The 21,005-nt window shown below is 41.5% G+C and overlaps 1 protein-coding gene across 2 annotated transcripts in view; it reads left to right on the top strand.

Annotated features, from left to right (window-relative positions):
- FSIP1 (fibrous sheath interacting protein 1) overlaps window positions 1-21,005 on the top strand; it is a 166,448-nt gene that overhangs the window by 9,191 nt on the left and 136,252 nt on the right. For both annotated transcript variants that reach the window (XM_040968534.1, XM_040968535.1), the window contains 3 exons: window positions 6,558-6,744; window positions 12,603-12,757; window positions 14,694-14,787. In XM_040968534.1, coding sequence (XP_040824468.1) covers window positions 6,558-6,744; window positions 12,603-12,757; window positions 14,694-14,787 — 436 coding nt within the window. The remainder of the gene's footprint in view (window positions 1-6,557; window positions 6,745-12,602; window positions 12,758-14,693; window positions 14,788-21,005) is intronic.

The following is a 21,005-nucleotide window of genomic DNA, read 5'->3' as shown; positions in this document are numbered from 1 at the left end:
TTGCTGATTCACTATGCAAATGGATCAGAATGGTCAGGGCTGGCTCAGGCTGAAGCCACAAGCCTTGAATCCCTTCCAGGACTCCTTATGTGTATCTTATGGTTTTCCAAGTGTATTAGCAGGGAGCTGGATCAGAAGTGGAGCAGCCAGGACTCAAACAGGTACTCATGTGAAGTGTGCTGGCATCATAAATGGTAGCTCAACCTTCTGCTCTATACTCTATACACTCTCTACAACTGATGTGTTTGTAGGTAGATGGAGGTCTGTTAAATTCCTTGTATAGCCCAGCTGGAACATACAACTTATTTTAGGTTTTTTAGTCCCACGCATAGTTGTTAAAAGCATAAATTCCTGAGTTATGCCGTGAGGATTCAAATCAAGGGTCTACCAGTCACATTTTATGTGATTTTGGGCAAATTACTTTCACTCTCTGGGCCACAGCTTCCTCTCTGGTCATAATATATATTCATCTGAGGCATAGGAGATTAAATATATAATGTTCTTAGAACAGCTACTGTTACCCAGTAAACAGTCAAAGCATCTTAGTTATTGGCCTCAACTTTTGAACTCATTTGATGCGTCTTTCCTGTATTATTCCCAGCATTTAATATAAAATCTGTAGGTATTCATGAAATGCTCATTCAATAAATTTAAAGTCAAGACTTTCATATTTCTTTTGTAGCTAGGATGTTCTGTAGATACTAAATCATTTCATAGCAGCACAGAATTAGTATTACTACTTATATATTCCTGGATGAGTTTCTAAAAAATAACATGTTTATGATACTGACACATGTTTAATACACAGAATATTCCTTCATTTAACACTTATTTAAAAGAAAGATGTCAGTGATCACTTAAAGTCATTTCATTGGAAGTTCCAAAGCTTCAGATCAAACTTAACATATTTATTAGCCAACATAGACTTTAATAGTTACATTGAATGCAAAATTTTCTATAAGTTGTGATTTTTTTGTTAATCAAAAATTCACGGACAATTTCTAAGGTCTACCTCATATTGGGGAAGAGCCTACAAATATACTATCTGCTCCTTGCTGGTGGTGGAGATTTCAGTGTTTATGAAGCCTCACCTATTGTTGGAATAATAAGTCTTATTTTGGTTAGTTTTATTGTGAGATATGCTTTCCAGTAGATTCCTAATACAGGTTTATGCAGAATAAAAAATGACTTTAAAAAGCTGGAGTTTTTGGGCCCGGCGCGGTGACGCAGTGGTTAAGGTCCTCACCTTGCACGCCCGGGATCCCATATGGGCACTGGTTCTAATCCCAGCAGCTCCGCTTCCCATCCAGCTCCCTGCCTGTGGCCTGGGAAAGCAGTCGAGGACGGCCCCAAACCTTGGGACCCTGCTCCCACGTGGGAGACCTGGAAGAGGCTCCTGGCTTTGGATCGGCATAGTATCGGCCGTTGTGCTCACTTGAGGAGTGAATCATTGGACAGAAGATCTTCCTCTCTGTCTCTCCTCTCTGTATATCCACCTTTCCAATAAAAATAAAATCAATCTTTAAAAAACAAACAAACAAACAAAAAAGCTGGAGTTTTACTGAAATTTCTGTAGTAATGTGTTTCATTCTAAATTTTTGGTTTATTGTGGCTTATTAATATTTTCCCCCCAAATAGCCAATAATTGCATTTCATGCAAAATTTCCATTTACTCTAATTGTTGGGAAGGGTTTTCCTGGGGTATTTACCTTTTCTGCAGATATGAAGTGGAGATCATGGAACAATGACAACTGGAGGTGGGGGTATGGTATTGAGAGTGTAGAAGAAAGAAGAATCAGGCATGTAAGCCGACAGAGTAGAAGGGCAGAAGGAATAGGGCACAGAGTCCAGTGGGCAGTGGGATGGGGAAGCTGGGTGATACCTAGTTAGTGAGGAATTATTGGTTAACTGTGAAGTTTGTCTGTAGTTCTTCAGTTTCATCCTTTTGACTCATTGTTTTCTATTCCTTCTGAGTCAGAATCATGTGGAATGTTAGGAGTGAAAGGTCTTTGTATAATCAGAAGCATGCTGTCCAAGTATGTTACCACCATCTGGTTACCATTTGTATATTGTCAGTTCCCTCGTCTGGAACACTTGTCCAGAGAAAGGGCTGCTGCCTTCACTTATGCCCAACATGTAAGTGACTGATGGAACTTTTCCCAGAAATTGTAGCATTTCTGTAGAACCAGATGGCCTAGAGGACTAACTGGATATTGTGGGATTTTAGACCCTTTCAGACCTTCAATAAGATTGTTTTTCAGTGGCCAGCATGGTGGTTCAACAGGCTAATCTTCCACGTACAAGTGCTGGAATTCCATGTGGGCTTCGGTTCATGTTGTGGCTGTTCCACTTCTAATCCAGCTCCTTCCTTATGGCCTGGGACAGCAGTTGAAGATGAACCAAGTCCTTAGGACCCTGCACCCATGTGAGAGACCTGGAAAAAGCTCCTGGGTTCAGATCAACTCAGCTCCAGCTGTTGTGACTATCTGGGGAGTGAATTAGTGGATGGAAGATTTTTCTCTCTGTCTTTCCTTCTCTCTGGAAATGTCCCTCTCAAGTAAAAATAAGTATTTAAATAATTGTTTTTGAACAAGGAATCTTTTTTTTTTAAAACAACTCAAGAATACATAAAGTAGGTACTATTGTACTTACTTAAAAGCTGGATTTTCGCTAGCTTCCTTCTCTTCTGGATCTGTTTTCCTCACTGTTATATTGGCCTGGCAATACCTGTGGCACAGGGTCATTGAGAGGCTGAATGCGGCAATGGGTGGAAGGTGCCTAACACAGGACAGACTGATAGCAATTCTTCAACAAGTGGTAGATATCATTGCTACACTATAGACTCAGTGCAGTTCCACTGGGTTTATATCTTGGTTCAGGCAAAGAGATGCTTGCCCAATGAACTGTATTCCTGTCAGTTGAATTCTTAGCACCTCTCATCTTCTGCCCTGGAGATTCCCAAGGCGAAAGCAAAGTGCAGTAGTGCAGCATTGAGTATGTTGGTGTACAGAGGACAGGGAGCATGCCAAAGGCTGAGGCCAGCCACAGTCTGTTTGTTGAGAAGGGAAGCCCTCTTTGAGAAGTGGCTGACACTGTCTCTGAGGTCTTGCTGTTCCTTTGGGCTGTGCTTGCTTCTGCTGAGGGCACAAATGAGGGCCCCATGATCTCTGTTGGTTCCGATTCAGCCATGAATATCCTTTTTTACTCTGTGAAAACACAACTCTATTTTCCAAATGAACTTAGCCAATGTAAAGGGAATCCAAAAATGAAATAGAAAACTGTGAATAACATGAAAATAAATTACCAAAGCCTATGATTCTGATGGGAAGACACTCATTAGCAGCATATCTCCATTTGGCCTGGCCTCTTTGCCGCTGTCCAGTGACCACATGAGACAAGTCACTGTCATTTTGGATGGTGCCTGCTGTACTATTGCTGGAGGTTGTGAACAATGGTGCATATTTCTCCAGTTTAAATATTGTCAAATATAATTGTGTGTAGGTTAAATTATACCAAATTGGGGTATGTGTAGATTAAATTATACTAAATTGTAGCGTGATTAGTTGCAGTGTATTTTTTTAAAGATTTATTTTTTATTTTTTATTGGAAAGGCGGATATACAGAGAGGAGAGACAGAGAGGAAGATCTTCCGTCCAATGATTCACTCTCCAAGTGAGCGCAACAGTCTATGCTCTGCCGATCCAAAGCCAGGAGCCTCTTCTGGGTCTCCCACGTGGGTGCAGGGTCCCAAGGCTTTGGGCTGTCCTCGACTGCTTTCCCAGGCCATAGGCAGGGAGCTGGATGGGAAGCAGGGCTTCTGGGATTAGAAGCAGTGCCCATATGGGATCCCGGGTGTGCAAGGCGAGGACCTTAACCACTGCGTCACCGCGCCGGGCCCACAGTGTATTTTTTTAAATTTTATTTTTGATGATGTTTACATAGTTGATTAGGGTGGGAAGAGTCCAGGATTAGGGGAAAATGGGTGAGACCTTTGTTTCCACATTTTCTTTTCTTTCTTCCTGTATCTAGGGTAGGGGAGAGACAAAGGGAGAAGCCATATTCAGCCTCCCAACTGCCTCAGCCCCCAGAGATGGGGAATGGCCACCCGATGTCATTCCAAAGTCCTTGATGTGGAGGCTGCTCCGAGGGTTCCACTACTGTCAGTCTCGCATATGCAAGGATGACGATATCCTTCAAGGGTCCATTGGTTGACACAGTCCACCTCTGAGTCTCTGTTTGCTCAGAAATTTGCTGTCATCCTTCACTGGGGTAGTTGACCAATTGGTTCTGCTTTCCTTCCTCTGCTGTGGTACCAGGTGTTCTCTGCAGGCTCTAGTGGTCTGACATATCCTTCATGTGCCTCTGGGTATGCCGTCCACTCTCCGTCAAAGATGCTGAGAAGGTCCAGTTCTGACACTTGTGCTCCCTGGTCAGACCACAGGTCCTACCATTCTCCCCATGGTTGGAGTTATGAGTCCAGCGGTTTAGTTGCAGGGACTCTCAAAGTAATATCGTTTGAGGTGATCTCAGACATATCTCTGTGTGTGCCTGCCTGCATGGGGTCAAGTTCATTCTGTCACCCACATCAGCCTATGTCCACTCTGGTGATTGTGATTGCTGGGTCAGATCTATCTCCAGCCCAATTTCTTAAGCAAACCAATGGGTTTTGTGGCCCAGCCCAACCCTGCCCTCCACACAGTTGGCCCTCACATACACAGTTAGGAGCTCCAGCCCAGTCAGAGTAACCCCCACTGGGTTGGCCTCCAGTCCTGATTTCTGTGCTGCCAGCATGTGCAGTGGACTGATCTGGTCTGTTCCACCTCTTGTTCAGCTCTCATACAAATAATTGGGTGTTGAAGCCTAACTCGTCCCAGCTGACTCCACCCTCTATCCCACACTCATGCCAGCAGTGCCTCCACCTGTCTATCCAGGCCTGCTCACAGTCCTGGTTCTCATGCTCACCAGTGGGAGTTGCAGCCCATCAGGGTGCCCACAGTTTCCCTACTGGACCTACTCGCAGTCCTGGATCTTGCACTGTCCAGCTGGTTCTGCAGTTTGGCTCAACAGGACTTGCCCCCTGTCCCAATACTTGCCAGCTGATGCTGCAGCAAAGCCCAACCAGTCTGCACCAATTAGTCCAGCCTAGCTTTCCCAGTTTACATGTAGGCCAACAAGTATTGTAGCCCTGCCCAGCCTGGTCTGCTCTCCGGTCCCAGCTCACACACTTACCAGCAGGAGCAGTGGCCTAGCAGGAGGGTCCCCACAGTCCCCCTACCAGGCTTGCGCCTCCCCTGTACCCGCCGGGTCTTACATGTGTTGGTGGGTGCAGCAACCCAGTCTGGCATGGCCCATCTTACCTCAGCATTTGCTAGTGGGTGCTATAGCCTGGTCTGGCCTGGTCTGCCATCAGTTCTAGCTCATGCTGGTAAGTATTGCCACCCAACCTGGCCCAGCCAGCCCCCAGTCCTAGCCCTAATGTTTACTGGCTGATACTGTGGCCTGACCCGGCCTGTCCCACACCCTATCCTGGTTCTCAGATCTGTCAGTGGGTTTTATGAACTGACCCAGTTTGGCCTACCTCCAGGCCTGAGCCACACATATGTTGATGGATACTGTAACCTGATCAGTTCTGAGCTTCTAGCACACAAATTTTTGAAAAAAAAAATCTATTTTGGGACTAGCATTGTGGTGCAGTGTGTTAAGCTTTTACTTGCAATGCTGGCATCCATGTGAGCACAGATTAAAGTTCCAACCTCTCTACTTCTGTTCCAGTACCCTGCTTGTGTGCCTAGGAAAGCAGAAAAACATGGGCCACATGCTTGGAACTGTCACTCAAGGAGAAAACCTGGATCGAGTTTCAGGTTCTTAGCTTTAGCCTAGCCTGGCCCTGGATGTTGCTGTCACTGAGGAATGCATCAGCAAATGGATGATTTCTTTCTCTATGTCTTTCCCTTCTCTGTAACTATGCCTTCAAATAAATAAATCACAAATTAAAAAAAATTACCTGGCAATATGTACACACACACACACACACACACACACACACACACACACACACACACACAATCTCCCATCTGCTGGTTTATTCCCCAAATACCTGAGGATCTGGGAACTCATTCCAGGTCTTCCATAAGGGTACCAGGGACCCAACTTCTTGAGCCATCATGTTGTTTCCCAGGGGCTGCATCAGCTGTCATATTGGATAGCACAGCTTCCAGCAGCAGGCTAGAGTTAGAACAGAGCTAAGACTCAAGTCCAGGCGCTCCAATGTGGTTTGCTGATATCTACAATGGTTTGTTAACTATTGTACCAAATGCCCATCCCTCCTGAGTGCTTGAATGATAGCATATGTATCTGTGTGTCCCCACATATGTGGTTCCTCTAGTGCTAACATATTCTAGAAGTGTATAGTTTAAGAAACAGATTCCTTGCTGTAAAATATTCCTTTCTGCAAAGTCCCCACATATGCTTCTTCTAGTGCTAAAATATTCTAGACATGTATAGTTCAAGAAATAGATTCCTTTCTACAAAGTTCTGTTTTTGACACTTATTTTTAGGTTGATACTGCGATCAAGTTGCTGAACTCTGGTGAAGAAGACCAATCAGAAAACAGTGATACGGAGGGAAGAAGAGAAAGTAACAATGAGGGTGGAGAAAGCTTCCCTGAGGAAACAAAACTGGACAAAGAGGGCTCAGATGATGATTTGGAGTTGGTTCAATGTCAGATAATCCCTGAATGTTCAGGTAGGAAAATCCTTAGATGTTTGGCTAATGATAATTTATAGATGTTCTGTTTAAAATATTGGAACCACGTGTGTTTTTATTGACTGAGCAGAAATAATAAGCTTCCCCCCACCAAGGACATTACTTGTGTGAGCAAGCAGTTATTTCTGAGAATATTAAGAGTCCTGTCCAAAAAAACGAAGGGGCCCTGTGCTGTGGTATTTCAGGTTAATACTCTGCCTGTTGTGCCAGCTCACATATAGGCATCAGTTCGAATTATGGCTGCTCCAGTTTCCATCCACTTCCCTGCAAATATCCCTGGGAAAGCAATGGAGGAGAGCCCAGTGCCTTGGACCCCTGCACGCACATGGAAACCCGAAAGAAGCTTCTGGCTTCAGATTAGCCCAGCTCTGGCTGTTGTGACCATTTGGGAGTAAACCAATTGGTGGAAGATTCTGTCTGTCTATGTAACTCTTTCAAATAAAATAAATAAATCTCTTAAGAAGAGTCCTTAAATGCACTTAGAAATATAACAACATTTATCGTTTCTTAAAATTATAATTGTGGTGATTTTACATAAATTCAGTAGGGAATATTTCAACATTTAATATCATAGTTTATTGATGTAGTTGATGACAAAAGTGTACATTAAGATGCTTTTCTGGAATTTTATTTATTTATTTATTTTTTAAAGATTTATTTTTATTATTTTTTCATTGGAAAGGCGGATATACAGAGAGGAGAGACAGAGAGGAAGATCTTCCGTCCGATGATTCACTCCCCAAGTGAGTGCAACGGGCCGATACTATGCCGATCCGAAGCCAGGAGCCTCTTCCGGGTCTCCCACGCGGGTGCAGGTTCCCAAAGCTTTGGGCCGTCCTCGACTGCTTTCCCAGGCCACAGGCAGGGAGCTGGAAGGGAAGCGGGGCTGCCGGGATTAGAACCGGCGCCCATATGGGATCCCGGGCGTGCAAGGCGAGGACCTTTAACCACTTGCGCCACCACGCCGGGCCCCTTTTCTGGAATTTTAAAATGCCGTTTTAGGGACAGTCCCACTCAGTGACATTTGGAATTTGAAAGACTACTTTTTCTTGATGCTATTGAATCATTTCTGAGCAGAGTGAGTTATAACAGTGGTTTTCAAAATGTGATCTGCAGAGCACTTTCAGAGGTTCTGTAGGTTCAACACCATTTTCAAAATGACACCGAGGTGCTTTTTGCCTGTTCGTCCATGGTGTTGATATTTGCATTAATGGAGTGACAGTAATGATGGACAGGATTGCTGATGCCTTCACATGGATTAGTGGCAGTATGTTTTACTGGCATCCTTGCTTTTTTTGCAAGCAGGTAGTGGCAGGATAAAGAACTACTCAGTGACACCCAAGGATGTTCTTGGTGAGGCAGTAAGAATTATTGATACCGTAAAATCTGGGCTCTGGGGTATTTATCTTCTTCATGTCCCCTGGGGCCAACTGGGAAAAATACATAAAGCAATTGTGCTGTACACCAAAGTGTGACAGTTGTGAGGAGGGCAAGTATTTGTGTGCCAGTTTGAGAGCCTGAACTGCTGCTTTTATTTAGAGAGAAAGAACTCTTCCATCCATGGGTTCATTCTTGAGATGACTGTGATAGGACTGTACCAGAACAAAACCAGGAACATGGAACACCATCTGGGTTTCCTACCTGGGTGGCAGGGGCTCAAACATTTGGGCCATCTTATGTTGCCTGTCCAGTTGCTGCAAGGAGCTGGATTGGACACAGAGCAGTCAGGGCTTGAACTGATGACCATATGGCATGCCAGTGTCACAGAGAGTGGTTTAACGTTCTAAGCCAAAATACTAGCCTTAGGACTGTCTGCTTTAAAATGGACTACCAGTTTTTATTGGAAAGAGAATTGAAAGAAAAAACTACCTGGAGTATTTGACAGGCTTATGCAGATGGTATGTTTTACCAATGGTGAAGTCTGAATTTTTATGTTTAGGATCAGAATATTTGAAAAGATGGTGTATGTCACTGTGAGTTTGTTAGCTTGCTATTTAGGCTCTTCTGATAGAAATTGGTGTCAGTATTAATAAGTGTTATTTCCTAATGTTGTATAATGAAATGTTAACATTACTTATGTCTATGTAGTTCAGTGAACCAGCAGTTAGATAACCAGTGCAGGAGAAAAGAACCATACAAGATGGAAGATAGAACCATGGGTTTTAATAGAAAAAAATGTAGAAATCACACTGATGAGGTTATAGATTTCACATTACAACTTTTTTTTTTTTTTTTAAAGATATGTGCGTCGGGGCTGGCCCAATGGCTCAATGGTTAAATCCTTGCCCTACCCACGCTGGGATTTCCTAAGTGCTCTGCTTTGTGTCCTGGCTGCTTCACTTCCCATCCAGCTCCTTGCTTGTGGTCAGGGAAAGCAGTTGAGGACAGCCCAAAGCCCCTCTGCCTACGTGCGGGGTCTGGAGGAGACTTCTGGCTTTGGGATGGCTCAACTCTGATTGTGGCCACTTGGGAAGTGAACTGTGGATGGAAGATTTGTCTCTGCTCTCTGTAAATCTCTCTTTCCAATAAAATTAATGACACCTCAAATTAGGTGTATTATCGAAGATGAATATTCAATTATCTGAGTAGGATGTTATGTTTATTTAACCTTGTATAACTCTGAAAAGCCAGATTTTCTGTATTTGCTTCCACCAAACTGGCATGTTACAATAGATTGGCTCTGGAAGCAGTCATGAGGGTCAAGCTGTTTTCTATTAATAGAGATATTGAAAACTTCAAGCACAAACCAAATCCCAAATTAACAGGAGGAAAGAAATAATTAAGATTAAAGAAGAAATAAACAAAAATTGAACCCATCTCAAAAAGATTCAAATAATCAATGAAATAAATAGCTGCTTTTTTAAAATAAGGAAAATCGGCAACTCATTGGCTCAACTGTCCAAAAAAGGAGAGAGGAAAGACTCAAATTAACAAAATCAGAAATGAAAATAGAGGTATCAATAGTGGATATCACAGAAACAAAAAGAATTATCATATAAGGTAAACTTCATGCAAAATACAAGATCAACAGTTATATAAGAAAGCATGTATGTACATATGTTAGAGGAACTGTATAATGAAGACTAGCATACTTAGAAGGGAAAACATTACAGTATGCATCTCTACTCCTGAATAAAAGATGGACTCCCAGTGAAATTTAAATATATCTTGACAGTTGGACTTTGCAACATTATATATGTCTGCGAAGTCATGATACACTTAAATAGAATAATGGACTTGTGACTATCCTATTGTTGAAGGACTATGCTATTGTAATAGTATAGGGGAAATCACTTGGGGGGAGTAGAAATGGGAAGGTGGAAGGGGAAATCTCTGAGCCTATGGAACTGTATCATGAAAAATAGGAATCATCAAAAATTACTAGAAATAGCTATATACCAGTAAATTGGAAGATAAAGAAGAAATGGATGGATTTTTAGACAAATGCAGTCTACAAAAATAGAGTCATGAGGAAGACACAGAAAACCTAGGTAGGCCAATAATCAAGACAGATTGAATCAGTAATGAAGATTCTGCCAACAAAGAAAACTCCAGTACTGGATGGCTTCACTGCTGAATTCTACTAAACTCTGAAAAAGTACTAATTCCAATTCATTTCTGCTATTCAGAACAACTAAAAGGAATTGAGGGAGCCCTCTCATACCCCTTCTGTAAGGCCAGCATCACCTTAGTTCAAGCAAGAAAGATATGGTAAAGAAAGAAAACTGTAGACCAGGGCCTAGTGCAATGGCTCAGTTGGCTAATCCTTTCCTTGCTAGTGCCAGGATCCCATATGGATGCCATTTCATGTCCTGGCTGCTCTACTTCCAATCCAACTCCCTGCTTGTGGCCTAGGAAAGCAGTGGAGGATGGTCCAGGACCTTGGAACTCTGCACCCATGTGGGAGACCCAGAGAAGGCTCCTGGCTCCTGGCTTCAGATCACCTCAACTGCAGCCATTGCAGCCATTTGGGGAATGAAATAGCAAATGGAAAATCTTTCTCTTTATCTCTCTTTCCCCTCTAAATTTGCCTTTCCAATAGAAATAAATAAATCTTAAAAAAAGTAAAGCTCCTACAGATCAGTTACCTTGATGAAAGGTGCCAGCCAGTATCATGGACTGGTAGGCTGAGCCTCTGCCTGTGGCTTTGGCATTCCATATGGATATCGGTTAATGTTCTAGCTGCTCCACTGCTGATCCAGAATTCTCACCAAAATAATAACTGATCAATCCAACAGCACATCAGAAAGATCATACCCCTGAACTACAGTGGGATCTGTCTCTGGTACACAACAGGGCTGGTTCAGCATCTGCAAATCATTAATGTGATATATCACATTAAGAAGTTGAAGAATAAAAGGCATATGTTTATTTCAATGGGTATAGAGAAAGCATTTTCTAAAATTCAACATCATTTTATGATAAAAGCTTTAGCCAAATTGGAGATAGAAGGAGCATACCTCAGAACAATCAAGGTAGTACATGACAAACCCACAGCCAGTATCAGACTAAATGGGGAAAAACTGGAAGGATTTCCATTTAGTATTCGGTATAGTTCTGGAAGTCTTAGCCAGAGCGAAAAAAAGGAACTGAAGAATGCAAATGTGAAAGGAGGAAGTCAGGCTGTTTCTATTTGCAGATGGTGTGATCCTATCTATAGGGGACTCAGAAGACTACACTAAGAGTTTGGCAAAGTTGCAGAATATAAAATTAACACACAAAAATTAATATGCTTTGTATGTATAAACAGTGTCATGGTTGAGAAAGAACTTGTAGAATTAGTGCCATTCCCAAAAGGTACAAAAAATTGAAATAATTTGGGTTTAATATAATCATATATGTGAAAGATATCTACAATGAAAATTATAAAACATTAAGGAAAGAAATAGAAGGCATGCAGGAAAAAGGAAAACTTACGTGTGTATATTGCATGAATTAATATAATCAAATGACTATCAAAATGTCCATATTACCTGGAGCAATTTACAGAATTCATGTGATCCCAGTGAAAACACCAAAGATGGTCTCATAACTGGGAAAAGTGACCCTGAAATGGATGTGAAATCACAACACACCTTGAGACCATTTCTAAGCAATAAAAATAAAGCTGGGTCATAAAAATATCTGATGTCAAGGACTGTTACAGTGAAACTATAATCAGAATAGCCATGTAATGTAGCTGTCAAGATTTTTCATTATCACTAACTTGTATGTCAAAACTTAAATGGTAGATGTTTTGTAGAACCCTTCATTTCACTTAAGTTACTATCTGTTATCTACAACTGAAGAGTGTCTTCAGGAACTTTACCAAATGAGGACAAATGGGAGGGATGTGAAATATCATGTGTAGCTGTGTGAAGTACTTGTTTGCTTTTTTCCCCTACACCTTGAATACACTGTATGTCAGTTTTGACATACTACTTTTTTTTTTTCTTACTGTAGCTCTTTGTGGACTTATTTTCTCTTTCAGTAAGTCTGTAGCAGCTTTAGGATAGGACTTATGTCTTCTTTATTTTCTGCTTGTTAATCATGAGTAAGTATAGAACGAGGGGGAGGGAATTTGGAGTCAGTCATAAGAGATCGACTTTTGAGCTCAAAAGTATACTAGCCATGTGAATGGGCTCAATTATTTGCCTGTAAAATAGACCTAAGTGGCTGTTTATCATGAGTAATTATATGAAATCTGCAAAAATACCTCCTAAATGTGGAGATGTGACACCTGTGTAGTTACTACCATCAGCCTTCCATTTTTATTGAATGGAAGAATAATAAAACAAAATACAATTTTTATAATTTTATTAAACTTAAAACCCATTCATCTGTTTGACACAATTTAGATAAACTGAAATTAAAAGAAGAAGATTCTCAACTCCAAGATGCTATTTCTAAGATGAAGCGACTTGATAAAATATTGGCAAAGAGGCGATGTAGAGAAAAGGAAGTTAAGAAGCAAGGTCTAGAAATGAGAATAAAGCTGTGGGAGGACCTTAAGGTAAGAAATGTGTGGCCATATGCCAACATGTAACAATGAGGATTCTCTGGATGAGTAAGGAGAGTCTGGAATGTTCACGTGGTTCACCTTCAGTGACTTCCTTCTGTGGAGGTGGTGATAGAGGGGGCTGTGCATGTGTATGTGTGTGTGTGTGTGTATACACTCATCAACAGTGACATTTTGTGGGGCTGCAGGAGGTGTTCCTGATTCTGGACACTGTGCTGGTGGGTTCATTTCCCTGTGAACAGACTCTGCTGACCATCCTTAGCTCTGCCAGCCTGAGGCTTCCTCATTTCTGGAGTAGGAAGGTGTGGGGTCACTACTTTTATCAGTTCTGTGGATCTGCTGTTTCTTTATAAACAGACAAATACACAAGCATGTAAGACTCTCGTTCATATTATTACTGGAGTGACAAACAAGTTGGGGAGTTTACTTTGCCGTGTCAGGTTAAGATCTCTTTAGGAAGCCATAAAGGGTTTGGGCTGAGGGCATGCTGTATTTGTTTCTGTCTCAACGTGTTTCTCATGCTCAATTAACTGTCCTTGGCCTTCTTGGACCCCTTCTTTTCTGTGTGTAAGGTGTTGAGCACTGACTTGATGTGCAGTCATTGGCTCAGGTTTGGTTTTTACATCTCAAAGGGGAACACATCTGAGGTAAGGAACCTTGTAATAACACATTGCTTATTTCTGATAAAAGTCGTCTTTGTTCATTTAACTGACTTCAGAGGAAATTTCCAAGGCAGTGACATGAGTTATGAGTGAAGTAATTAAGAATATGTTTTTACAAGGTTCCCAGGAAAACTGTTGGAAAGTAAAGACAGGATGGAAAGAAAGCAATATCCACAATGAAGTGCTTTTTATGAAAGAAATAACTTCTGTAAATTTTAGCATTTGAAGTTAATTTATCACTTTTTCCTACTGAGTTTCTTTTAAAAAGATTTGTTTGAAAGTTTTTCTAGAGAGATGGAAATACATACAGAGATACTCTGCCCACTGATTAATTCTGAAAATAGCTGTAACAGCTGGAGCTTGATCAGCCCAAGCCAGAAGCTTTTTCCAGGCTTCCCACATGGGTACAGAGGCCCAAGGACTTGGGCCATTCTCTGTTGTCTTTCCAGGCTTCCCACTAGCAGGAAGCTGGATTGGAAGTGGAGCAGCCAGGATTTGAAGTAAACATCATAGGACTTTTATTTCCCTTAAAACAAGAATTATTTGTAGTGATGGTGCTGTGGCATAGTGGGTAAAGCTGCCCTCTGCATAATCGTCATCCCATATGGGCAGTGGTTTGAATCCTGGATACTCTACTTTTTTTTTTTATTAGTTACGTTGCATTATGTGACACAGTTTCATAAGCTCTGGGATTCCCCCAACCCCTCCCCGTGCCCTCCTCCTACTTTTGATCCAGCTCCTTGCTAATGGTCTGGGGGAAAAGGCAGGAAATGGCCCAAGTGATTGGGCCCCTGCCAACTTCATAGGAGACTTGGAAGAAACTCCTGGCTGTTGACTTTGGTCTGGCTCCACCCTGGCCACTTAGAGAGTGAGCCCATCAAGGAAGGATCTCTGTCTCTTTCTCTCTGTAGCTGACTTTCAAATAAGTGAATAATTTTTAAAAAGGAATTATTATGAAATATTAAAAATGCAGCAATGGATAAAATATCTAAAATTTTGATCAGGTCATGTTTCTTAGTTCTATCAATAGGAATGTAAGGTAGTTTAAGAAAGGTAACTATCATAATGATAGGCTTGTACTTCAACTCTAGTTGTGGACAGACTTTTATAGATTAAACAGGTTAAATGAGTTGACTTCCTGATTTGATGAATATAAATGGCCGAACAGTTTTGTTTGCATGTCAATGATTGGGAACCATTTTGGCGTTGAAGAAAAAATCAAGTTGCTTTTTTTCCCCAAGTTTAAATGTTAATTTTCATTTCAATAGTCTGCACAAAAAGCTGAAGCATTCCAAAGTAATGAGGAGATTGAAAATACCAAAAAGTTTTTGTCTTTGACGGCTGCGTCTGAAGAAATGCATGGTGAGTAGACAGAAATCTTTAATTTAGTCATAGAATATTGGGATTAAACGAATGCTCCCACTCTGATCTTTGCCTTCCCTTACCCCTGCTTTTCCTTGTACATTTGCCTGTTGCTTAAGTAAAGCGGTTATTTTCATTAGGTAGGAGTGTATGGAACTACTCTGACCTTGGGTATGTTTCAATGTCTTTGAGAGTTTGAATCTCCTCAAGAGTAAGGGGACAAGGAAGGAGAAACTTGGAAAGCAGACTGCATTTGTTTGTCTCTTCACATGCTATCTCTCTTAGATCATTCTGGATGCTGGTTTTGTAGAGTCCCATCTTGCTCAGAATCCTCTCACCGCATATCTCTGAGGCCTTGGCAACCTCTGGCATCAGCATTCACTACTGATTTGACTTATTTCCTGTTCTCTCACAGTTTTATTTTTTGAGACTAGCCAAATAATTATACATCATATTTCTACTCCCAACCCTTGCTGTATGTGTGTATTTGTGAGTATTATTTTTTGGAACAAATATTATTGGGATGTATACCTCTTAATATACCTAAAAAAAGTGTTTTTTCTTTCTTTATTATTATTATTTGATAATAATTGATGAGAGTACAAAGGGCCAAGGGCTATAGGAAAGTGAGTAAGACCATTGTTTCCACACTAATATAAAATTCTGTTTATTGTTTTTCCCCTCTATCTGGGGTCAGAGGAGAAATGAAGGGGGAAGCTCCACCCAGCCTCCCACCCCAGGTCTGCGATGTAGAGTATGTTCTGAGGGTCCTGCTCAAGCAGTTTTGATAGTTCAAGAGTTCTGAATTGCTGCCAATCTCGCTGTTCCGATAACGATGAAATCTATTCAGAATCCACTGGCTGACATAGTCTCTTTATGTTTGGGGTTCTGAAATCAGCAGTTCAGTTGGAGGGATCTCCAAAGAAAGTTCGTCTGAGGTAATCCCAGACCTGATTCTTGTGTGTGCTTGCCAGTACAGGATATGGCACTGTCCGTCGGCCCAATCTGGTTATGCACATGCTGGTTATTGCAATTGCTGGGTCAGTTCTGTCTTCCACGCGAACCAATGGGTGTTAAAGTCCAACCTGATCCTTCCTACTTCATACTCGGCCCTCATGCAAATCAGTGGCAGCTGCAGCATAGTTGGGGTGACTCCCTATAACCCCTACCAGGCCAGTCCCCTACCCTGGTTCCCATGCTTGCCACTATGTACCGCAGACTTGTTTAGTCTGTCGCACATCCCATTTAGCTCTTATACATGTCAATGGGCATTTAAGCCTAATTCAACCCAACCAGCCCTACTATCCAGCCCAGACACATACTGGTGGGTGCCACTCTGTCTAGCCACCCCTGCCTTGTCCTGGTTTTCATGCTTTCCAGTGGGAGTGGTAACCCAAGAGGGAGCTGCCCACTATTTCCCTACTAGGGCATTCCCACTCCCAGATTATGCACTCTCCAGGTGGTTCTGGAGTTTAACTTGACAGATTTAGTCCCCAGTGCCAGCCTGTGCCAGCTGATGCTGTGGCAAAGCCCAACCAGCCCTCACCCACTCTAATTTTTGTTTGTACCAGTTGGAACAGTCAGCCCAACCTGGCTTTTCCATGATCTAGCTCACATGAGGCCCACAGGTGTTGTAGCCCTGCCTGGTCTGGTCTGCCCCCCTCCCAACTCACACTCTCCAATGGGAGTAGTTGTCCAGCAGGGGAGCCCACATTCCCTCTGCCGGCTTTGCCCCCTCCCTCCCTAGTTCTCATGTGTGCTGTTTGGGTGTTGCAGCCACATTTGATACGGCTTACCTCACCTTGGCATTCCGTAATGTGCACTGGTTTGTGTTGCGACCAAACCTGGCCTGACCCACACTGTGTTCTGGTGCTCGGATTCGCCAGCGGGTGGTGTGAATGGGTTCAGCCTGGTCTGCCCCCCACCTATGCCAAATGTATGCCAGTGGGTGTCTTCCTCTGGCCTGGTCTGGGTTGCTCCCTCTGTCATGGTTCTTGTGCTCACCCGCAGGGACTGTGTCCCGACAGAGGAGTTTCCCAAGCTCCTCCATCAGAACCTCTCCCTATTGCCAGATTTTGCGCATACTGATGAGTCCATGGGCCAGCCCTACTTAGTCTACCTCCTGTCCTGGTAGGAACAGTGGCCTTTTCTTGTGGCCTTCAATCCATTCTGGTTCTTACTGTTGGTTGTTTCAGCCCAGCCAAGGCTTGTCCATACCCAAACACGGCTCACACATGGTTCAGTAGGGGCAGAGACCTAGCCTAGTTCGTCCTACATCTATGCAGGTTCTCCAGAGCACCAGATGGTACTGGTGTCTAGCCCGGCTAGGTGTATGCAGCCCCAGTTCATGCTTGTGCCAAGGCCTTTTAAATGTATAACTATATTAAAATATGCCTGCATGTTCCTATTTAATATAGTTATCTTATGACAATATTATATGTTAATATACTTATAATGTATTTTGCTGTCAGTATAGAAAGTTGATTTAATTTTTGTCTTTTAAAAAATTTATTTTATTTACTCGAAAGGCACAGTTACAGATGGGGAGAGACAGAGAGAATGATCTCACATCCGCTGGTTCACTTTTCAGGTGGCTGTAATAGCTGGGGTTGGACTGGTTTGAAGTCAGGAGCCAGGAGTTTCTTTTGGTCTCCCATGTAAGTGCAGGGGCCCAAGCACTTGGACCATTTTCTGCTACTTTCAAGGTGTTGTATTGGAAGTAAAGCAGCCAGGATTCAACCCAGTGCCTGTACGGGATGGTGGTGCTGTAGGCTGTGGTTTTACCCAGCAATCAAAGTGCCAGCTCCTGGTTTATTTTTTTTTCCCCAAAATTTGCTAGTCATTTATTCCAAGACACTTTATAGTATAATCCGCAACTCCCTCCTTTATTTGAAATTCTGTTTATTGTGTAATAGTTAGATTTACTATCAAGTTTTTCTTTTATTGCTATAATTTTTTGTGCTAATGCTAGAGACATACTATTTAGATAATTGTAGTTTTGTAAGATATTTTATTAGGGTAGTATAATGTCTTGTTTTTTACTTTTTTTTAAATAAAACATTCTCAAACCTATTTTTCTCTCCCAAATTTAGCAATGACTACATTAATTAAAATAATAGATGGCAAACATTGTGTCACAAAGGGTTTAAGCCATCATTTGTGATAAATGGCATCTCCTGTTGGAGTTTCCTGGATGATAGGAATGAGAGATGCATTGTCACAATAGAGAAAGTATCAGTTTCTGGTAAAACTTTGAGCATTTTTCTACCAAAGCTTTGGATAATTTAAAAAACTCATAATGTCTAACTATTATCATTCTTTGGCCTTCCAAAAACTCAAAAGCAAAATGCCTTGAGTATCCCAAAATACTGTTCATGACTTTTGCTCAAGACTGTCTGCTTTTGCTATGATGAGGTAATTTTGACCTCTTGGTAGACATTACTTTATTTGATTTTAGGTAGAGCTGTGTTTTCATCTCCTGTTAATGTTCTTTGAAGGAAAGTGCTTCAGCTTTCAGTTGAAACCTCTGCTCTCGTCTGTAGCTGATTTGAGTGCAACAGTCTTGGCACTCACGGAGAGAAGGTTTGCCTTGCCTGAGTTTCTCCATCAGAATTGTGTACACTGAAGCAGCTGTTATGTCTGTGGTGTTGATTATGGTTCTGCTGTTCATCATTGCTCCTTTTCAGTGAGGGCATGAACAACTGTGTGTACCTATAATAGTGTTACATTACTGTTATTCTAGCATAGAAATTAAGCAGACTTAGTGAACAGAAAACTGAAACTAGAAAGATATGCCCAGAGAATCTGCTCTAAGCATTGTTTCACTTTGTAGATTTCACATTCCTAGTTATTATATCTTAAAAGTATATGGAGAACATAGTAGATGCAAAAATTGGGTCATTGTAACAGGAGATGGTAATAAAAGTTAGTGTCAGGCGAATCAGATGTCTGTTGTCTTTTGTGCTTGCTGTTTGCAGTCTTGATTAATTGACAGTTCAGCAGTTCTCCAAAATAGAGACTTTCTTATATTCCTCTTCTTCAGATTTACTTTTTATGATCACTGTTTTATTTTACAGAAAAGCCAATTCATTAATGAAAGTTTCTGTTTACATCATAGCCATGTTTAGCAGTGGCTTATCAACCCATGTATGTGATTTTCTGAAATCTCAGGAAGAGAGGCGGGTGTAGTGGCATAGTAGGTAAGCTGCTGCATGCGATGCCTGCATCCCGTATCAGAGGGCTTGATTCAAGTCCAGTTTCCTCTGCTTCCTGCTAATGTGGCCTTGGAGGAAGCAGGTGATGCTTTAGGTGTTTGGGTCCCTGCCACTCATGTGGAAGACACAGCTGGAGCTGCAGGCTTTGTCCTGTCCTAATAGTGGCTGCTATAGTCATTTGGAGAGAGAACCAGTGTGTCTCTTTGTATCTGTTGCTCTGATTTTCTAATAAAAACAAGTAAGTAAAACTTGACGATCTTGGAAAACGAGAAAGAAAGTAATATTTATTGTTAGGCAACACCATTAATCTAATTTAATATCTTGAATTTTCTACTACATAATTATTACCTTATTCTAAAAGAGGAAACTTTGGGAGTGAGCAGCTTAAGAAAAGTATCATTAGCAGATTATTTTCACTGTAAGAATGAAAGAAATGAATAAAAATTTAAGAGTCCAGTTTGATCACATAGTACTGACTTGAAAGTCTCGTATTCTTCCTGGTTTTGTTCAAGATAGCCACATACAAGTGTTATGATAGAAGCTGCTCCTATTTGTTTCATACTAAGATGAATTTCTTTCCACTTGTTTATAGAACCTCAGATACCAGTCTTAATTAGAAGTGTAAAAATTTAGAAATGATTTTAATCAGCCTTATTTGTATATATAGACTTTTCAAGAAAATATTTCTGTAACCAGCAATCTTTCTCTGTATTGTGCAAAATACTTGTAAACTGTCCAGTAGGTGGCAGCATCTGGTTATAATAATGCTATACAAGACTGCATGCTCTTTGAGTTAGTCCTGTTTTGATTTGAACTTCAAACACATGCTGAGAAGATCTGTATTCCCCCTTTGTTTCAATTGTCTCGTTTTAAACAAAGGAAGAAATCCTCAGAATGAATATTTTCTTTGTCTACTCCAATCAATTTTCCTTAACTGCTTACTTAATAGCTTATACTTTAGGTTGGTGGCTGAATGGTAGTCATCAACCTATTTTCCAAATGTTAAAATGTTTAAATTTACATATATATATTTATATATATATTATATATAAATAAAATAGGTTTATACAAATATATATTTCTATAATATATAAATTTATAGATATATATATAATATGTACATATTATATATGTATGTAATGTGTGTGTGCATACATACACATACATAAATACACACACATACACACATACATATATATTTAATTGGAAAGGCAGAGATATATAGAGAAGGAGAGATAGAATGGCCACAATGGCCGGAGCTGAGCTAATCCTAAGCCAGGAGCTTCCTCCAGTTCCCCAACATGGGTTCAGGGTCTCAAGGCTTTGGGCCATCCTCTACTATTTTCCCAAGCCACAAGCAGGGAGGTAGATGAGCCTGAAGCAGCTGGGATATGAACTGGAGCCCATATGGGATCCCAGCAAATGCAAGGCGAGGAATTAGCCAGTAGGCTATTGCACTGGGCCCCATTTTTGAAGTTTTTTATATAGTTGAGAGTGATACAAGCCTATGTTGGCCTCCAATTAGGGTGAAGAATGTCAAGATATGGAGGAAGGTGGGTGGGACAAATTTTCCAATTTCTTTTTCTGTGTTCTCAGAGGGGGAAAGGGAAGGAGCTGCTCTTTCAGATTACCTCAGCACCTGAGATTGGGGAAGTTCATCCGATGCCTTAGAGACCCCAATATTGAGGAAAAATGTTCTGAGGATGTTAACTTGAGTAGATTGATAGTTTTGAGACATTGTTAGCTTCATTGCACCAGGGTTGGAAAAATCTTTCCAAGGTCTGTTGGCTAAGTCTACTTTAGTGCATCCACAGGTCCAGACATGTGCTGCAAAGCTTGACCAGGAGAGTGGTCCTACCTGTTCTGCTTTCCTTGTTTTGATTAGGCACTCGACATCCTCTACTAGCCTAGGTGAGCTGGCTGTCATGACCCCTGTGTGCCTCTGTGCATGCTGTCCACTGCACAGGCATCAGTGACTGAGGAAGCCCAGTCCTGATACATATA

Source organism: Ochotona curzoniae, unplaced genomic scaffold (genome assembly GCF_017591425.1).
Source record: "Ochotona curzoniae isolate NIBS_2020 unplaced genomic scaffold, NIBS_Ocur_1.0 scaffold_4701, whole genome shotgun sequence".
NCBI classification, from domain to species: domain Eukaryota; kingdom Metazoa; phylum Chordata; class Mammalia; order Lagomorpha; family Ochotonidae; genus Ochotona; species Ochotona curzoniae.
The sequence above is the reverse complement of the archived record's forward strand: the minus strand, read 5'-3'. Positions and strand labels throughout refer to the sequence as shown.